General features: G+C 31.0%; 1 protein-coding gene and 1 non-coding gene across 4 annotated transcripts; both read right to left on the bottom strand.

The window, feature by feature from the left end:
* Positions 1–203: 203 nt before the first annotated feature.
* Positions 204–17,284, bottom strand: GTPBP1 (GTP-binding protein 1). Of its 3 annotated transcripts, none has more exons than XM_067269233.1 (11): positions 17,097–17,284; positions 11,344–11,572; positions 10,630–10,735; positions 7,693–7,879; positions 2,457–2,709; positions 2,165–2,260; positions 1,355–1,593; positions 1,143–1,287; positions 892–1,074; positions 680–815; positions 204–611 (listed from the first exon to the last, which is right to left on the bottom strand). In XM_067269233.1, the coding sequence occupies exons 2-11, from the start codon at positions 11,458–11,460 to the stop codon at positions 256–258; spliced, it is 1,818 nt and encodes a 605-aa protein (XP_067125334.1). In that variant the 5' UTR covers positions 11,461–11,572; positions 17,097–17,284; the 3' UTR covers positions 204–255. The 3 variants fall into 3 exon arrangements, with proteins under 3 accessions (XP_067125334.1, XP_067125333.1, XP_067125335.1); XM_067269232.1 differs by having other exon boundaries at positions 17,102–17,284; XM_067269234.1 differs by lacking the exon at positions 17,097–17,284 and adding an exon at positions 16,434–16,568.
* Positions 17,285–17,581: 297 nt separating this feature from the next.
* On the bottom strand, positions 17,582–17,654 carry TRNAK-CUU (transfer RNA lysine (anticodon CUU)). The gene has a single exon. It is a non-coding gene; the product is annotated as a tRNA-Lys (tRNA).
* Positions 17,655–17,864: the final 210 nt, after the last annotated feature.

The following is a 17,864-nucleotide window of genomic DNA, read 5'->3' as shown; positions in this document are numbered from 1 at the left end:
CTCGACACCTTTAAATCTATCCAGGTTCGAACAATCTTCGTTAGTATATTATCATTTATTAATATTTTTTTAAATATAATTTTTACGTTAACGATCAAAGTACGGAATCGTTTTATTTTGTGACTCGGCAAAAAATAAAACGACCCCGTAATATATTTACGGAGGACTACCAAAAGTTTAAAATATTTTAAAAATCGTTGGAGTCGGGACAAAAACATTTTGTGATTTATTAACCTTTTTAAACAGATACGGCAATCACACCGGTGGTGCCGTCGTTCGGTTTGCTCCGTGTCTTCCTCTATTCCTCTTATTGGACTCTTTTCTCTCGAAGGTGGGAGATTCGGAGCCGGGCGGACTGACCGAATTGGCCGGTCTCATTTTATTCGGTTTAGATCTTACCAATTGGGACGTGGCCGTACTGTTGGGAATGAGATGCACGACGTTGCCCACGGCTTTCGTTCTTCCTTCGCGAAATACCATTCTCATCCCCGCACGCAAATATTCGGGATTTTTTATGAAGCGAAAATGTACAATGGCTTTGTCTCCCGTTCTCAAACATTCTTTGGACATTTTGAGAATGGAGGCCGTCTGTCTTATACTTCCACAATGGACTGCAAAAGAATTTTTCATTTAGCCTACTCATTTCCAATTAAAAGAAATACTTGTTTTTAAAACAAACCCATTGCTTGGTAGCGTGGACTGATTGTTGTCGGATGATGCAAAACGAGTATTTCGCCTTCGAATTCCCAACAAGCTTGAGGATTTAAAGCAGAAGACACCATGACCATACCTTTACGAATATCCGATCTTCTGATCTAACGGATTAAAAAATAATTCGATAAAATTATATTTTATATCGACGATATTTGGCGTAATTCGAATACCGAATACCTTTTTCAATGCAAACGAAGCGGTCTGCCCACTGTGCACTTCGCGAACGGGCATCCTTTTACGATGAATAGATTTGATTGCGACGGGTTGAAAATGACCCAGAGGATCCGGACCCAGTAGCAAGATGTCGTTAAGTCTAATGACTCCTTTCAGAGTTGTACCGGAAACGACTGTACCTACACCCTTTAATAAAGACATAATCATAATATTTAAAGCGAAAAATAAAAAATAAAGCGAAATAATAGACTTACGGGAACGGAATAAGTATCGTCTATTTGAAATTCGGCAGGGTCCGAATCGGAATTAGGCATTCGAGTAGATAAAAGATTAAGAAACATTTTTAAGAGATCGAGATTTTTTCCAGTAACATTTGAAACTTGAAATATGGGACATAATCTAAAATTGCGATTTTTATAAATTAAAACAAAGTTAGCAATTTTTCAACTTATTTCCCGTTATGTACCTTTCGGAAACAAAATTTGTAGCGGACACTATAACGTCGTCTTCCGAATGGACAATTACAGGTATTTTTCGACATCCCGGTGACTTCAAAATGCGAACAAGTAATTTCATCGTATCTTGTAGTACATTTGGAGGACACATGTCAATTTTTGTTACAACAACAAATACTGGAACATTCAAGGCAAGAGCCAATCCTAAATGTTCTTTGGTCATTCCAACTACGCCTGCATTTGCACCAATCTGCGGAAGAACATTTTACTTTAGAAAAATTAGAAATTAGAATTCTGTAAATAGTTTTCTCGAATTCATTCTACTTCAAATAACGTTAAATTATTACAAATTTACGACGAATAGTATATATTTTTAATAATATATAGTAGGTAATCGTTAAAAATTTCGTTAAGTTAAACCATAATTACTGTAATAACGGTATCCCTTATCGTTCCGATATTACGTAACTTTAATATTTGACACTTTGGTTATTTCGCTTACATTATTACTAATTAATTAATATGTACAAATAAATATTGATTATTCCTGGATCATTCTGATGCTTTTTAATATTTTGTAACTTCCGAATAAATACTACATTTAAGTAAAACAAAGTTTATTAAATTATATTCGAGTTAAGTAGAATAAATTTGGTTAGCTATGGAGTGGCATGCATATTCGGGATAGCTGGCGTCGCTCTTTTAAATAATTAATAACGTAAAGAGAAAAAGTATAGCATCTGTTCGAAATTTAAATTATTTTAAAGACGTCGAAGAAAAGCCTAAAAACGTATTAAATACACAATTTGTAATATTCTTACCATAAGCATTGTGAAATCCGGAACGTGCCCCGTCATGCCGAAGATGGTAGTTTTTAAGTAGCGTTCGTGACCGGCTAAATCGATGAATGTTATAACCTGAAAATGTTTTTGCATACGGTTTCGTTATTTCACACAAATATTTTACATTTTTCTCAATTTTTGCTTAATTTACTTAACCCAAATAAATTCGATAATGTACGATTTTATATTTATGAAAAATTATATAATTTACGTAACTTCGATTTATATTAACTCGTTTACTGTATGTTCTTTTTGCGTAAATAAATTATACCTTTGCGGACGTTTCGCATATTTTAACCCAGTCCATCTGGCCGCCGTGACTGTCGGCTTTATTTACGACGTTTCCGCAACTATCGAACCCGAGAATATCGTTGCCGACACTGGATGTTCTTCCGGATTCCATTTCGTGTTTGTGCCTAAACAATTTTTGTCTCGCAAACCCTCTCCCGTTATCTAATTCTCCGTGAGTCAGGACACCCAGTAATGTACTTTTTCCTGCATCCACGTTTCCAACCACAGCAACTCTATAAATAAATTATATATTTAAGAATATATTTTAATTAATTTTAAATTAGAATTACATTTAATGTAATGTATTTTTTAAAAAATTGCTAAGAAAATTCATATGTAGAATATTATCAACTAACAAAATTATTGATTTAATCTTAAAATTTTATTACTGTGGCAGTTAGGATTTGGCATCTTGAACATTTTGTATCCGTATTTTCGTAGATGCGGGACATCTAAGATACCAAACCGTAATATATTATTGCATTGTTTGGCTTGGGAATGTCGGGTTGTCCACATAAATAGGAATATATCTGATGAAGAATGAGGTTATAACTACTGAAATGGTATTGCCCGTTTTAGCACGGCCGTAGACATTTACGGAAAAGATCGATCGAAGATTTGGCCGAACGAAAATGGACGCTCTTCGTATATCGCGTATAATCTGGTCGAGAGGATGGAAGACTTCCGCTAGATACGATCGATTTTTTCCCGAGATCTCTATTACGTGTCGTTCCGTGTAAATTCCAAAAGCCCGTCCGACGAACGATCGTACCGATCTATCGTTAAGCTTTAACGGGGTACCCGACTTTTGCATCTAAAAGCCTCCATTTACAATTTATAAGTAACAATAATTTATAAATAGTGTGGCTATAAATAAATTATTATTGACAGTATCCATTGACAATGCTCAAAATCAGTCAAATGCTTAATGTAAAAATGAATATTTAATCCACCATCGTAAACTTTATCTACGCTATTTTGTAAATTTTAGATACTTTATTATTGTCATATTAATTTTTTAGATTTAAAACATTGTAAAGATTAATTGATTTTTGTAATTTTCGTTTGCTTTTTTAACTTAGATTACAAGACAGTACACAAAATATCAAAAACTTTTCAGAAGTAAATAAATTCTGTTTAGATTTTGATTGAAGACTAAAAACAAAGTCTGTATATACTAATTTATAGGAAGAAGTATTTTCTTGTTTAATTTTTTCATAAAATAAAAAAATTTGATAAGCTTTAAATCCTATCTTGTGTTTTATAAATCAGCATGATATGAAAATCAGAATTTGAAAAAAATCTTTATTAACAATTTTAATTTAAAATATATTTAATAAACCAGTTAGTTAGAACAAAGGACCAAGTTCCCATAGTCCTGGGTTCTGGGATTCTGGAAATTTGCAAAAGAAGGATTCTGGGAAGGGTTCTGCAAAAGAAGAGTTCTGAGATTATTGTTGTTATGAGCAGGAGCTCGTAACAACAATAATCTCAGAACTCTTCTTTTGCAGAATCCCAGAATGCTTCTTTTGAAATTGAGTGCTAACCGGTTGAGGTTGGAGTTTTAATCAGCTTGTCTGTATGTTCTGGGATTATTGTTGTTATGAGCAGAAGCTGGCTGGGTTATCTGCTTTCCATTTACTCAAAGGTTCGACTTGTGTACTGGTGTAAGCGAAGAATTCGTGCTCGACGACCTTTTAAAAAACCAGTAATAGTAATTGAAAACAAACGTTTTCGATCGTTAACTCTGTCTTCCTCGGATTCTAAATATTGAGATTCGTTACAAGTTCAAAACTCTTTCGGAACGTATTCGAATTTTCGAATAGAACAGTTGCGCGTTCGTGTTGCCGTGGTATCGTACGTGTTGTTGACGTACGTAACACGTGTGGCGCAAAAACGCAATGTAATTACATTCCACATATAAACGAAGGGATAGGGATGTACTGTACATTAAATAGAGCTATGGGGAACATCCCCTTCGTAACAAAACTTTCAAGCTTGAGAAATGTTACACGCATCTTTAGAATTGATGCAGGTTGTGCGCAGTCCGGCTTTGTATATTTCCAGAGTTTCCAGGTATCGCAGATGGTCCAATCGGTGGGAGAGTTTAATCAATTCTGCGTTTTGCAGATCGGCACTTATGCCCGGGGTCGAGGCATACGCGGAGAGGGCTGTGGTGCCTCTGTTGCGGTCGATATCGTACTTATGCTCGCGTAGACGTTTGTCCGGCGACCGTTTCCTTGAACCGATGTATACAAGCTCTCTTTGGAATCTGCCATCCCATAATGGAACAGAGTATACCCCCGGTGCCATTCTTTTATCTAAGATGTCCTTGGAATTGCGCATGAGGTCATATATAGTGTTACGTCTCTTGTAAGCAATCTTTTTGTTGGTGTATGCGGCAATTTCCCTGTAAATGGAGTCTAGGTGTTTATTATATTCAACCACAACAAATGATTAAGTGGTATTGTAGTCGTTAGTGCGTGTGTTGGTGTTGTCGGTACGATGCAATTGCGTATAATATGCAGACGCAAGGTTACGAACCAATGTACGACTATAGCCGTGTCTTGTGGCTATGTTCTGGATGCGCTCTAATTCAGATATGGTGTCCTCGATTCTGGAGTGGTGCGTGAACGCTCTTTTCGTAAGGGCCCGGAAGGCAGCTACCTTGTAAGAGAAGGGGTCCTCTGAAACGGCAGGGATGAATAAAGGAGTGTAGCATGGTTTGTAATGGACCTTAGTGGATATTGTGTTGCCATCTATTTGCATATGGATATCTAAGAAGTTTGCATTTGAGTTGCTTATTTGGTCAAGCTTGATGTGGAGTCCATATGGGTTGTCGTTCATTGCATCGATGAACCTGTTTATATTGGGCTTAGTTTTCCATAAGATAAAGATATCATCGACGTACCTCCTATAAATATGTATATCTGAATTAAAGAGGGGTATGATTCTTTGTTCCAGCTTTCTAATGACCAACTCGCATAAATCGCCCGACAGCGGGCTGCCCATCGGAACACCACGTTTCTGAAGATATGTTTTGTCGTCGAAACGGAAAAAGGAAGTGTAGCACAGAATGTGGGCTAGTTCCAGGACCAGTTTACGGTGCATTCCGTGCGACGTTAGTAAGAGGTCTCTAATTGCGCAAAAGCAAGGTTGGATTTTTGTCGACGGGTACAATGAAACGAAATCGAGAACAGTAATGTATGCCTGGTCGGTTACGTTGAGGGGTCTCAATGTGTCTAATAATTCTTGTGGGTTGTTGACTATCCAGGGATAATTGTTTAAGTTGCGAATTATGTGCTTGTGTACCGCTGCATCCAGCTCTCTAGTGGGGATCTTGCCTTGTCAAGGATCGGTCTTAAGGATGGCGTATCTTTGTGAGTTTTAGCGAACGCGAATAACCTGGGGGTATCAGAGGAAGGTACCACTGCCCTGTTAAGGTTCAGCTCTCTGGCTAACGCACAACCTGCATCAATTCTAAAGATTCGTGTAACATTTCTCAAGCTTGGAAGTTTTGTTACGAAGGGGATGTTCCCCGTAGCTCTATTTAATGTACAGTACATCCCTATCCCTTCGTTTATATATGGAATGTAATTACATTGTGTTTTTGCGCCACACGTATTATGTATGTCAACAACACATACGATACCATGGCAACACAAACGCGCGACTGTTCTATTCGAAAATTTGAATACGTTCTGAAAGAGTTTTGAACTTGTAACGAATCTCAATATTTAGAACCTGAGGAAGACCAAGTTAACGGTCTAAAACGTTTGTTTTCAATTACTATTACTGGTTTTTTAACAGGTTGTTGAGTGTGAATTCATTTACTCAAAAACAGAAAAAGCAATAAAATTGTCTTCTTAGGCCAATCATACAAATTGGCCTATGAAGACAAGCTGATTAAAACTCCAACCTCAACTGGTTAGCCCATAAACAGAAATATAAAGTTGGAGAAAAAGAAAAGGAAGAAGGAAGAAAGAGACGATAAATGACACTCGGACTTACTAATCGGCCTGAGAGAGTCGATAGTGTGTTGGCCTTTCAATCGAGTTTGGGCAACACAAATTAAGGATTGTCAATCAAAGAAAAAAGAAGAAAAATTAGGGAGAAAAGAAGCAAAGACCTTCGAAGAAGCCTTGATAAAATTGTCATATTACAAGGAGTGGCTCCAGTTCCTCTGACTCGGCGCTGTCACTGCATAGTGCCTGGGTGACGAGATCAAGGTCGTACCGTCCAATAACCAAGTTCAAGAATACACTTAACACCTCGGGAGAGTCAGGGATGACACACTCTCTCTCTTACAATGTAGAAAATGATCTTGTAATGATCTATAAATTCTGTTACTTTTGAACAATAAAAATCAGTTAATTGTATATGAGCATTTGTCACTCTCATCACAAACAGATACAACACTCATCTTTCATGAAGCAGTTTCATTAAAATCTTTATGTTGAGATTCACCCAGGCCAACCATTCAGGCCTGACATAACATATTAGGTAATGTAAATATAAGTACAATAATGCTGCAAGGTTTTCCTCTAACGTATCTCACTGCAATAAGCAGTTACAGTTTTAACCATTTTCAAAAAGTTTAACCTTGAATAACTTGATCTCAGATGTAATCAAAGAATAACTTGAGATTTGTAAAAAAAACAACAAAAGTGTTCACTTTGCCAAAAACTGTGACCTTCAGTACTTTCATTGTTATCTGTTTGATGAATCAGCACCAAGATCCAAATTCACAGAAAAGTAAATGATGATATAAGAAATATTTTAATAAGAACTTTTTCTCATTCTTATTTATAAAAATTCATACTGTTTTAATTATTCGAGATTTTCTTAAATTATGCCATAATGAATATCATATCATTTATTTCTTTATTTGAATCTATATAATATGATGTATTCATCCTAAAACTAACTAAATAGCAAATGTGCATAAAAAATAACTTCACTTTTTTCATTTATTCACTAATGTACAATAAATTGCAAAATCTATTTGTAAAAACAAATAGATTTTGCAATTTTAAAGTCATCAGTCATCATTTACATTTAACTATCCAAAAATATGCAGTATCAGATAATAATAAGCTATTTTTAAAATTTTTCAATAAAGAAAGTTAGATTTGAGACTAACTATCTGATAAAAGAATGATTCGTGTAAATATTGTGTATTCATTTTAAAATATATAACAGATATATAATATTACCTCACTTCAACAAAATCATTATCTGCAGCCTTTTTTCTCACTAGATATTCAGAAACATAATTCATTCCAACTTTATGTTTTCTCAAGACTGCACAATCTGCTTCTAGTGAACTTGCCATGCTTTTCAATGTGGCCACAGAAGCTTCCAATTCTTCTTCGGTAAGTCCATCATTTCCGCTATCCGTTCCTAAAAATTATTACAGATATTTACTATATAACTAAAACCATAATATTTCATAATACAGAAATAGTTTAATGAATTAAATTCATTAAAACTATTTTATATTATTATACAATAAACTTTTATTAGATTAACGTAATATCTAAACCCACGTTTTTACTCAAAAATAACAAAAATATTAAAGATTTTCGGCATAAAATTGTATAAATAATATTCGATTCATTATTGAGCTGCAATTTGAAAAAATTGTAGACCTATAAATTCTCACTATTGTCTGTCCATCTGTCCTTCCTTAATCTCAAAAACAGAGTTAGATGCTGGAACGTCAAGACCAGATAAAGAAAGCTTAGGGGTAAGGAGGCCCCGACTAACTATATACGAACTTCCGACGCAAACTGGAAGTCACGTTATTTCGATTCGAAAATTTTCTCCCAAAAGGAGTCGGACGACCGGCACGACTCCGTTGCTAACGGAAAAGTACGACGTACGGAAGAAGACACTACGGTACTAATTTGAGGCGAAGAGCTTATATTTTATATTTATTTTAATTAAATAAATTAAGAATTGATTAAGAATTGCAGTCTGGCATTGTGACACTGTCACAATAAATAATTGCTTGTTTTCTATCTAATCTTATTATATTATGTATCTTTCAAGATAGCAATAAATAATTATTTTAGTATTAAATTTAACAAAATATTGAAATATAGAAATAAATTATATTTAAAAAAAAATCTATCTTCTATCAGGTAGGAAATGACTGGGAAAAATGTTTCCTATAATTTCTTGAATATCTTTGAATTTTGAAATTCCTTAACTAATGTGTTATTTTAACAAATAAAATTATCAAGCTAAAATTTTAATAATAATAATATGAAAAGTTAGTTTTAGCTATTCATGTATGATATTCAATTAGTCAACAAATACATTTCTTCATTTCTAAACAGAATTCTGCATGTATACATTTTCCTTAATCTCATCATTATCATCATTTATTTTTTTATCAGTAAAAAATTAATTTTTTTGTTTATTTTAATTTAAAAATTTTATTAAAATAATATATCTTGAAATTAAAAGAAATATTCTATGTAACAAAATTACCTTCTTCTCAATAACGCTTGTTGAATTTTACATTAAAATTATTTACTGGATGGTAAAGGTTTTGTTTGATGTACTTAATATTTTACGTATTGATTGTAGTTTAAAAAATTTTCAAAATTTCCTTAAAATATGATAAAATATTCCCGTTTGACAATTTAATGAATCCGAACAAAAACATCCAGAATGTGAAAAAATTATGCCGAGTAAAAATTTATGACAATTTAGACAACAGTCAACATTTATCTTATCTTTAGCAAAGAAAAACTGCCAAGAAAAATTTTGACTGTTGTCTAAATTGTCATAAATTTTTACTCGGCATAATTTTTTTACATCTCGGATGTTTTTGTTAGGATATCAATTGTTTTTGTTTAGTAATTGTATTATTACGTCGAGACACGAAATCGATTGAGGTTTCGTGGCTGCCGACCGAACGTGTGGCCAACCAAATGCTCTGCCGACCAGACACTTTCGATATTCGTTTCGGGTGCTGCCGACCGACGTGCTGCCAATCGAGCGCATCGTCGACCGACGCTTTCGATAGGCCATTTAGAAAAATTGTTATGAAAAGTTTTAATTCGCATAAATTTGAGCTTTTGTAATTCTGATCAGCATTTTGAATAAAATTCATTTGTTTCCATGCAATTTTATCCTTATAAGCATAAAACTAAGCTGTAAAACGAAATTTAGTTCTATGGGAAACCCCGTAAACTTATCCTATCGAACCCGGAACTTCGCCGGTACTTCACCAATAACGAGAAAGGCTTAAGTTTAAAATTTGAGCTTTCTAGACCCGGTAGTTTTTCTCTGCAAGTGTCTGCAGTGCCGGATAAAGAAGAAGAAAATACAGCTTTTTTGGTGGTTTTTGCACTTTTCGATTGCTTATATTTTGGCAACTGCTTTATACAAAATCTTGCACGCTACTTAAAAAAACAATTTTCTTTCGAATCGGATATTCGGAATTACTTCGGATGTTTGAGGTGGAGAAATGCCCCGAAAATTGGCAACTCGATTCCCGTATATAATTAATATATAGTCGGTCGGTGACTCTTTTTTAATTGGTGGGAAGTCACTGCCATGACTCCCGATATAATCAGAAATTCCATACTTTAAAAATTTGCATATTTTTTGATGATGTCATTATTATCTCCCGTACGGCAATATAACTTTTGCCACCGAAACAAGTCTAACCTGACATTTGATAATTAAAAATTGGAATTGATATCAGCAATGGCATTATTGATATAAATATTTTATAAATCCTTTTTATTAAAATTACCAAAAAGTGTAATATAGTGTATACAGGAAATAATGTTTCCTGTATACACTATATTACACTTTTTACTATACTGTATACAGTATATTATTTTTTGATTTTGAATACAGGAAATATTATTTCCTGTATTCAAAAAATAAAATAAAGAATAAATAAAGAAATTACTCAACTTTTCTAAAATTAAAACCTAAAATTCTTTAGAGGAGAAAAAAAAATTTAATCTTTAAACAAAATATTTAAATTTTTTAATCTGAAGAACTGAATTTCTTTAAAAACTTCAATTTCTAATTCAAACAAATTTAAAACATTTTGAAAAGCAATTAACGTAAATAAATTTATTCTATAACAGTTATAGAAATATATAATTCGTAAAAGTCAATACCTATTCCAATTGCGTATATAACCTCTCCGTGACCACTTTCGATTCTTTGTCGTAACCTCTTAACTAAAGCGTCGTACTGTTCGGCCGAAGGGCTCACGAGTACGTTCTGTAATAATAAAGTTTATTAGAAATATCGACACGACGATATTTTATACGGAAAAACTAATTCGACAGAAATTCTAAACGATAATATTTGTAAAGTAATTATAAATGTGTTAACGAAGCAATATTTTATTATTTTGTGTGTCAAATAATATATTTATAAAGAAATATATAAAAGATTTCTTAATGATTAAAAATGCAATATTTAAAAAAATAAATAAATAAAACCCGAAAGTCTTTTCTTACAACTTTAATAATCTCTAAAGATAAGAAGAAAACAGAAATAAACTGAATGTTTTATGGAATTTGAAAACAAATCGTTTGACTAATAAACTATTCATTTTCAATTCATAACTTGATAACTTGAGTGAACAAGGACCAGATATTAGGATAGGATAGACAAGCTTTTTAATATTTTACGGTTTTATTTATGTATTTATTCATACTTACATTCGTATTAACACAAATAACTATTTTTATTATTTTGTTACCGATTTCGTGTAACTTTAAATGTTTCTTAAAGAATTTATTATTTATAATTGATAATAATTATAGATTGTCTTATTCTAAAATTTGCATTTCACTTAAATACGAAGCAAAATTCTGCATTACCTTTTCGTCGAGACCCGTAATTTCGTGTTTTGCCGTTTCTATGTTATTCTTGTCGGGTACGAAAAGATCGACTACCGATTTTGCCGACGTCGGAGTTTGGTCCACGATTGCTGCCATGTTACGAACGACCGAGCGAAATTTAAACGATCGGAGTATTTAAAGAAACGGCTTTCTGATTCGGAAAACAATTACGAAATCCTATGTCACCCACATCTCAACCGTATAGTTTCTGTTTAAATTTAAAAAAAGTTTTTTAAACATAAATTTTAAATAAATCATTTAACAAAATTCAGACTGAAAATAAGTGAATTACACTTTTTCTTAAAAAAAATTATTATTATTTATTAAGGTTAAAACACAATTAATAAACCAAACTTACAAACTGAATTTTATAAAATGCATTAGTAATGCAAGATATAAGTTGTTAACTATCATTGTTTTCGTGTTATATCTAAATTAATACAGATGATAATGAATATTTGCTTGTCACTAATAAACAGTCATCAAAACTTAATCTAATACAATACAATACATATAATCTGATCTTAAGACATGGAATTTATGACTATAATTAAATAACGTTAATGTATAAACAAAGTGCAATTTAATTAATCATGAGAATGATTATGATGATGATCATCATCATGCAATTAGCCATTGAAGAATATAGGCTTCTCCAGTGTTTTCTGTCAAAATTAATTAACAATAAAAGATCGATATTTATTTATATATAAAGACACGTTAAAAAAATAAAATTTGTGAAAAAAAGATAATTTACATATTTACATAATTATTATATATTATTTTTACATTAAATTTTGCTGCAAAACAAATATTGATTCTACTGGATGAAGTTAATGTTATTTAGAATCCCATTCATTTTCCTTTAAAAATTCGTAAAAAGAAAGCTTATTTTTATCTATTTTAGTAATAAAGTACCGTTTTAAATAAAACAAGAAATTTGTTTGTATTTTATAAAGTGTTTTTCTAACTTGAAATTTGTATTTTGAATGAGCATAAAATCATTTTTCGCTTAATAAATTAATTACATTTCATAGTTTCTATTATAAAACCAATTTGTTCTTACAATAGAGTTACAATAAGTTTTTCTAAACCACTTTAATTTCTATTATTAAACTGACAAAAATAATAAAATCAATTAAATATACTTTTCTAAAATGGCAAGAATTACAAAGTTTTGTTTTCCAATTTAGTAATAAATATTTATAATTGCTATGATTCTGAATAAAATACTTAATACACTAAAAAATAAAATCAGGTTTCAAAGAACTAAAAGTAAAATCAATTGTGATTAATTAAATAAAATTAATAATAATTACGCTTTAGTTTTCTCTCGTCGACTATGATACATCTGCACAAATTCATCATCATTAAATTAATCAAATTTGTAGGATTTGAATGCATTAAAAGGCTTCAAAATGTTTAGCTTTAATAATTTATTGTATATTTATCTAAAGAAGCCGATATTTAAAATTTTAAGTTTAATTTTAAACTAGTCGGAATGAAGTTCTTCATTTAAAATCGAGAGAGAGAGAGAGAGAGAGAGAGAGAGAGAGAAATCAAAATATAAGTATTTAATATATTTAAAATTTAAAAATTTATAGAAAAAACATTAGTAAACTAACGATGAGAAAACAATCTTAAAGTGCAGTGCACTTTCCTTAATCCAAAACTAATTATTGTGTAGAATTGTTCAGATTAATGGGGTAATATATAAAGAAAGGAAATCATAATGGATTACTGACAAATATACATATTTAAAATATGCGTACTGTATTTGGTGCATATATTTATGTTAAATTGTTTGCTACGTATTAATTTTATAAATTCATTATGTTTTAAAAAAAAATTTATGGAAAAAACCATTCATAAAGTCAACCAAAATCCATCAATTAAACAGCTGCATGAACATTTTCATCTACCTTCCAGTAGACATTCTAAATGTAGAATTTTCTCATAGAATCATAATATTCCATCTACCTACTGGAAGGTAGATGGAAACATTCATACAACTGTTTAATTGCTGGATTTTGGTTGAGTTTTTAAGTAGTTTTTTTTTGTATATCCAGTATTGCGTTGTTGCTTTTAAATAATCTACGATATGTTTGCTTTTGATCAGAACATTTAGTACAAAATCGATTCGGATTAAGTGCATTTCATATTAGTAAGATAGCACTGTGCATTTTCTATCCCTCCTTTTAACATTAAAGCAAAATAGAGTTTTTTTCCACTTGAAAGCACATATAAGGCCTAAAAACATATGTACACCATCATTCAATAGATGTGCATTAGCCCTAGATCTAAAAAATTATGCAAATGTGTAAATGATAAATAAAAAACTCCTTAAGAGCATGCCACGAGCCAAAAATAATAAACACGAACGTGATCGAAAAGTGCCGTATTAGTGAAATGCTATAAAGCAAAGCATGTTAAAGCAAGGTATTCCTGTATACAATTTGTTGCTAGCAAAAATTAATATAACAAATATGAAACTTTAAAGCTAAATAAGGCTAAGGGATGCTTTCGTTTCTTCTAATATAAAACTGTTATTAAATTCAAATATGATCATATTTTGACTTTAATCACATTTTTAGAAGTCACAAAGTGAACTTATTATTAAAAAATTGTATTGAAATAAGAATGGCATAAAATGTATGGAGGAAATAATACATTTAAACTGAGAAAATTTATATTATCATCAAATTAAAATGCTCATTTGTTGTATGTTTTATAAGGTAGTATAGTTTGGCATTAATTACATTCTCTAAAACTATCCTAACCAGGTGTTATATTTACTGAAGTTGCATTTGACACTTGGCCATGATGCAGAATAGCCAGATTATAACCAGAGATTTGCCCTATCTAGTGGTATATTTCAAAACCTAATATACTTTTTTTGTTCTGCATTCACGTTATTGTTTATTAAATACAATCCAGTTTATCACCGGTCAATAATTAGTCATGTAAATATCTATATATAACCGATATTTGCACGACGGGGCAACCAATGTTCTTTGCATATATGATAAAGCAGCTTCTAGTGACTACATATCATGTTGTTATTATCTTTCCCTCTGTTTTTAACCAGAGATCTATCTCGGCTAGTTGGAGATCATCAACGAGAACCAAGATCTGGCAACCTTACCACGATGTACGGAATAGAACACAACCGAAAGCCATTCACAATTACAAAATACAAAAAAAATGAACCCGGTTTTCTCAATTTGTTACTATCAGTGTTTAAATATTGTTCTGTATATATAGTATGATTTTCTGTAATTTTGAAATTGAACTTTCAGTCCTATCACTTGTCAATATAAAGTTAATAACTGAGACCCGAAACATTCAATTATTATAAAAGATATAGCTATATTAAGTTCAGTTTTTGAATTTGAATGTTACATGCTAAAGTAATTCCATAAGTCATACTATTCTTTTTATTTAGATGTCTCATCACATGCAATATTCACAATAAATCTGAAAATGGTATCATCCAACTCATTTACTACATATTAAACTTTATTCCATACTTTTCCGAACAAGTTTTAATATAAAAATATCGAGCTTTGAAATCTCAAATCGTCGAATCTATTATAAAAGTATTAAAAATTAACCGCGATTTACGAATTACGTAATCGATATAATGCCGTCGTTAACTCGATTTAATGCCGATACATTAAGATTTACAATCGATTTAACTTTCAAATTAGAGCTAAACTCTATCTATAAAAATTAAATATAATAAATAATTTAACAATGCAAAAAGAATTATATATTAAAAATAATGAATTATGAATATTTTTTAGTATAATTTAAAATCAAAAAATTACTAATATTCTCTGCAATAAATAATTTTTAGTAAGGAAATAGAGACATTAAATCAGTGGTTCCCAACCTTTTCTAAGATGCGGAACACTTTTGTGAGCAATTTTCTTTAGCGGAACACTTACTTAAGTTAATATGAAATACGTAAGCTTGTCATCAGTTATTTTATTAGAATTAAGCAGTTATAATTCAAAATCTCTACTCGTATTATTAACGCCAATTCTAAGACAGGAAAAAATATACCTAAATAACTTTAATGGGAAACTTGTGCCTGATGTTTTTTACATATTTCATTCAGTTTTTATCATTGCCTTTATCTTATTCGAAACAGTAGTACACTCCACAAGTACGAGTCGTACATGAAAAATTTTATGATTTTAATTTTTTGATATTCGGCGGCTCGAATACGATTGTACACTTTCCGATTTGCGACTAAATCTGCGGAACACTTGGGAGATGCTTACGGAACACCGGTCGGGAACCACTGCATTAAATTTTTTATCAATTTTATATCTCGAAAATAATTTTTTGTTAAATTATATTGTATTCAATTTTATTGTCTCAAGCTTTGAATAATAGTTTAAATACTGTAATAAGAAGAACTCTGGTGTTAAGTAGTGCAAACACCTTCTTATTCCAGTAAACACTTTTTTTGCTTAACTGACATTTCCAGGTGAACAATTATTACTGTTAATCTGATAACAGCTGATTTACAGCTGAAATTTATAGTAATAGTATACTTGAATATCAATCTTACTATTTACATCTTGCTTATTTAATAAGTATGCAGTGGAAAATATAAAGAATAAATTTACTGTCAACTCTCTAAAAAGTATTCAATAAATTTTAAAAAATAATTCTTCTAATTAACATAATTAGATACGCTTTAAAATTAATAATATCCAATTTCGACAGACGAAAATTAGTCGTTCTATTGTATCGTAGACGGCCTTATCGACCGACCGATTTTTTATTTTCTTAAAAGTATATTTTTAATTAAAAAATCATTGCTACGCAGAAATAAATTACGTTAAATGACTATTTAAAAAATAAAAATTTGAGTTTTGTATTAATTTCCTAATATTCTTGTTTATTATTGAGGAAACTGATCCAAAATAATTAAAATTAATAAAAATTGTCTCAATAGTTTCAATAAATAGCTTCGTCAGAAATTTTGAAATGCAGAATTATATTTCAAATTGTTTTAAACTACGATTAGATAAAAATCAATATCAAACACTTACACGTTATTAATATTTGAAATTACATATTTCAAAATTTTGTCTCCGAAGAGGGATTTAAACACAATTTTCATCGTCGCACTCCGGTTTTAGACCGATTCTCCAAATTGCGTCGGAAGCTTTTATAACCACGCAGATTGCGCAACAAAACATCAATGTCTTACAAATTAGTATAGAGACATTGCATCATTTTAAATAAGAACTATATCACAATACATAATCATCATGTCATCATTGTCTAGAGGCAGATGTCACAATTACCTGACTAATTGTGAAATATTTATTAATGGCAAATCTAAAGATTAATTTCTTGTAAATAATTGCACGTAATACACGAATACTGTATAGTATTGCATGCAATAGTAATGTAATGAAATAAATAAGGTAATGTAATACCTATTTGTATTAACATTATATAAAATGGTATGGGAAAAGGAATGATATGTGACAAAAATCAATTATTGATGTAAGAAAAACTTCAAATCAAAATTTTGCGTCATTAATTACGATTTAAACGCGATTAAATATAATATTTAATCGCGATCGATCGATAACGATCAATCATCTGTTTAAATATTGTCACAACACGTGGCATAATGTGTCCATTTCGGTTCATAGAGTTATATTCGGATATTAACCGATGAGCGTTATTATTATTAATGTTACCTCACCGAAGTGGGCACGACCATCGACGTGATCGATAATTTCATCCGAATCAAATCATTCCCACGATGATATTCCGTGTCCTTTAAATACGGTCAAACATATAAACAATTAAAACTGTTTTCTTTGGACGTTCTTGACATTCAGAAGTCAAATCTAACTTTTAGGGAAATTACACGCCAACAGAGGGCGCCTTGTAAATTTTTTCCGTATTATATATATATAAAATTTTAATTAATTGTATTTTAAATATATAATTAATTTTTACGGAAATTAAAATTTCTCTGTAAATATTAATAAATGAAAAATATAAGCAATACTTGTATATAAAATTTATTTAAATTTTAAATATACGATGGTGTTTGTCGCTCTAACGTAGTTAAATTTTATTACAGGAACTTACGCTAAAAAAGCGAGGTGATAGTCTTACGATTTAAATGTTACTTTTAAGAATGAACGTAAATAAGAAAGACAGAAAAAAAACCGTTCGCCCAGCGTGGGGCTCGAACCCACGACCCTGAGATTAAGAGTCTCATGCTCTACCGACTGAGCTAGCCGGGCTGTGCGAGCAGGAATTTCCGTAAGAGTATAAGAATTTTTAGTCGTATATAATTAAATAGTTATATATGTCAATTTTATAAATTAGTTACGTATTCAATAATTAACATTGTGTTTTGAGACTAAATCTCCGTGTTAATTTTAAACAGAAATTTAATATTAAAGCAAACTGACTTTCGACACGTGTCAAAATACGAAATTTAAAAATTTTTA

The sequence above is a fragment of the Centruroides vittatus genome, unplaced genomic scaffold (genome assembly GCF_030686945.1).
Source record: "Centruroides vittatus isolate TY-2023 unplaced genomic scaffold, ASM3068694v2 contig_349, whole genome shotgun sequence".
Classification (NCBI taxonomy): domain Eukaryota; kingdom Metazoa; phylum Arthropoda; class Arachnida; order Scorpiones; family Buthidae; genus Centruroides; species Centruroides vittatus.
The sequence above is the reverse complement of the archived record's forward strand: the minus strand, read 5'-3'. Positions and strand labels throughout refer to the sequence as shown.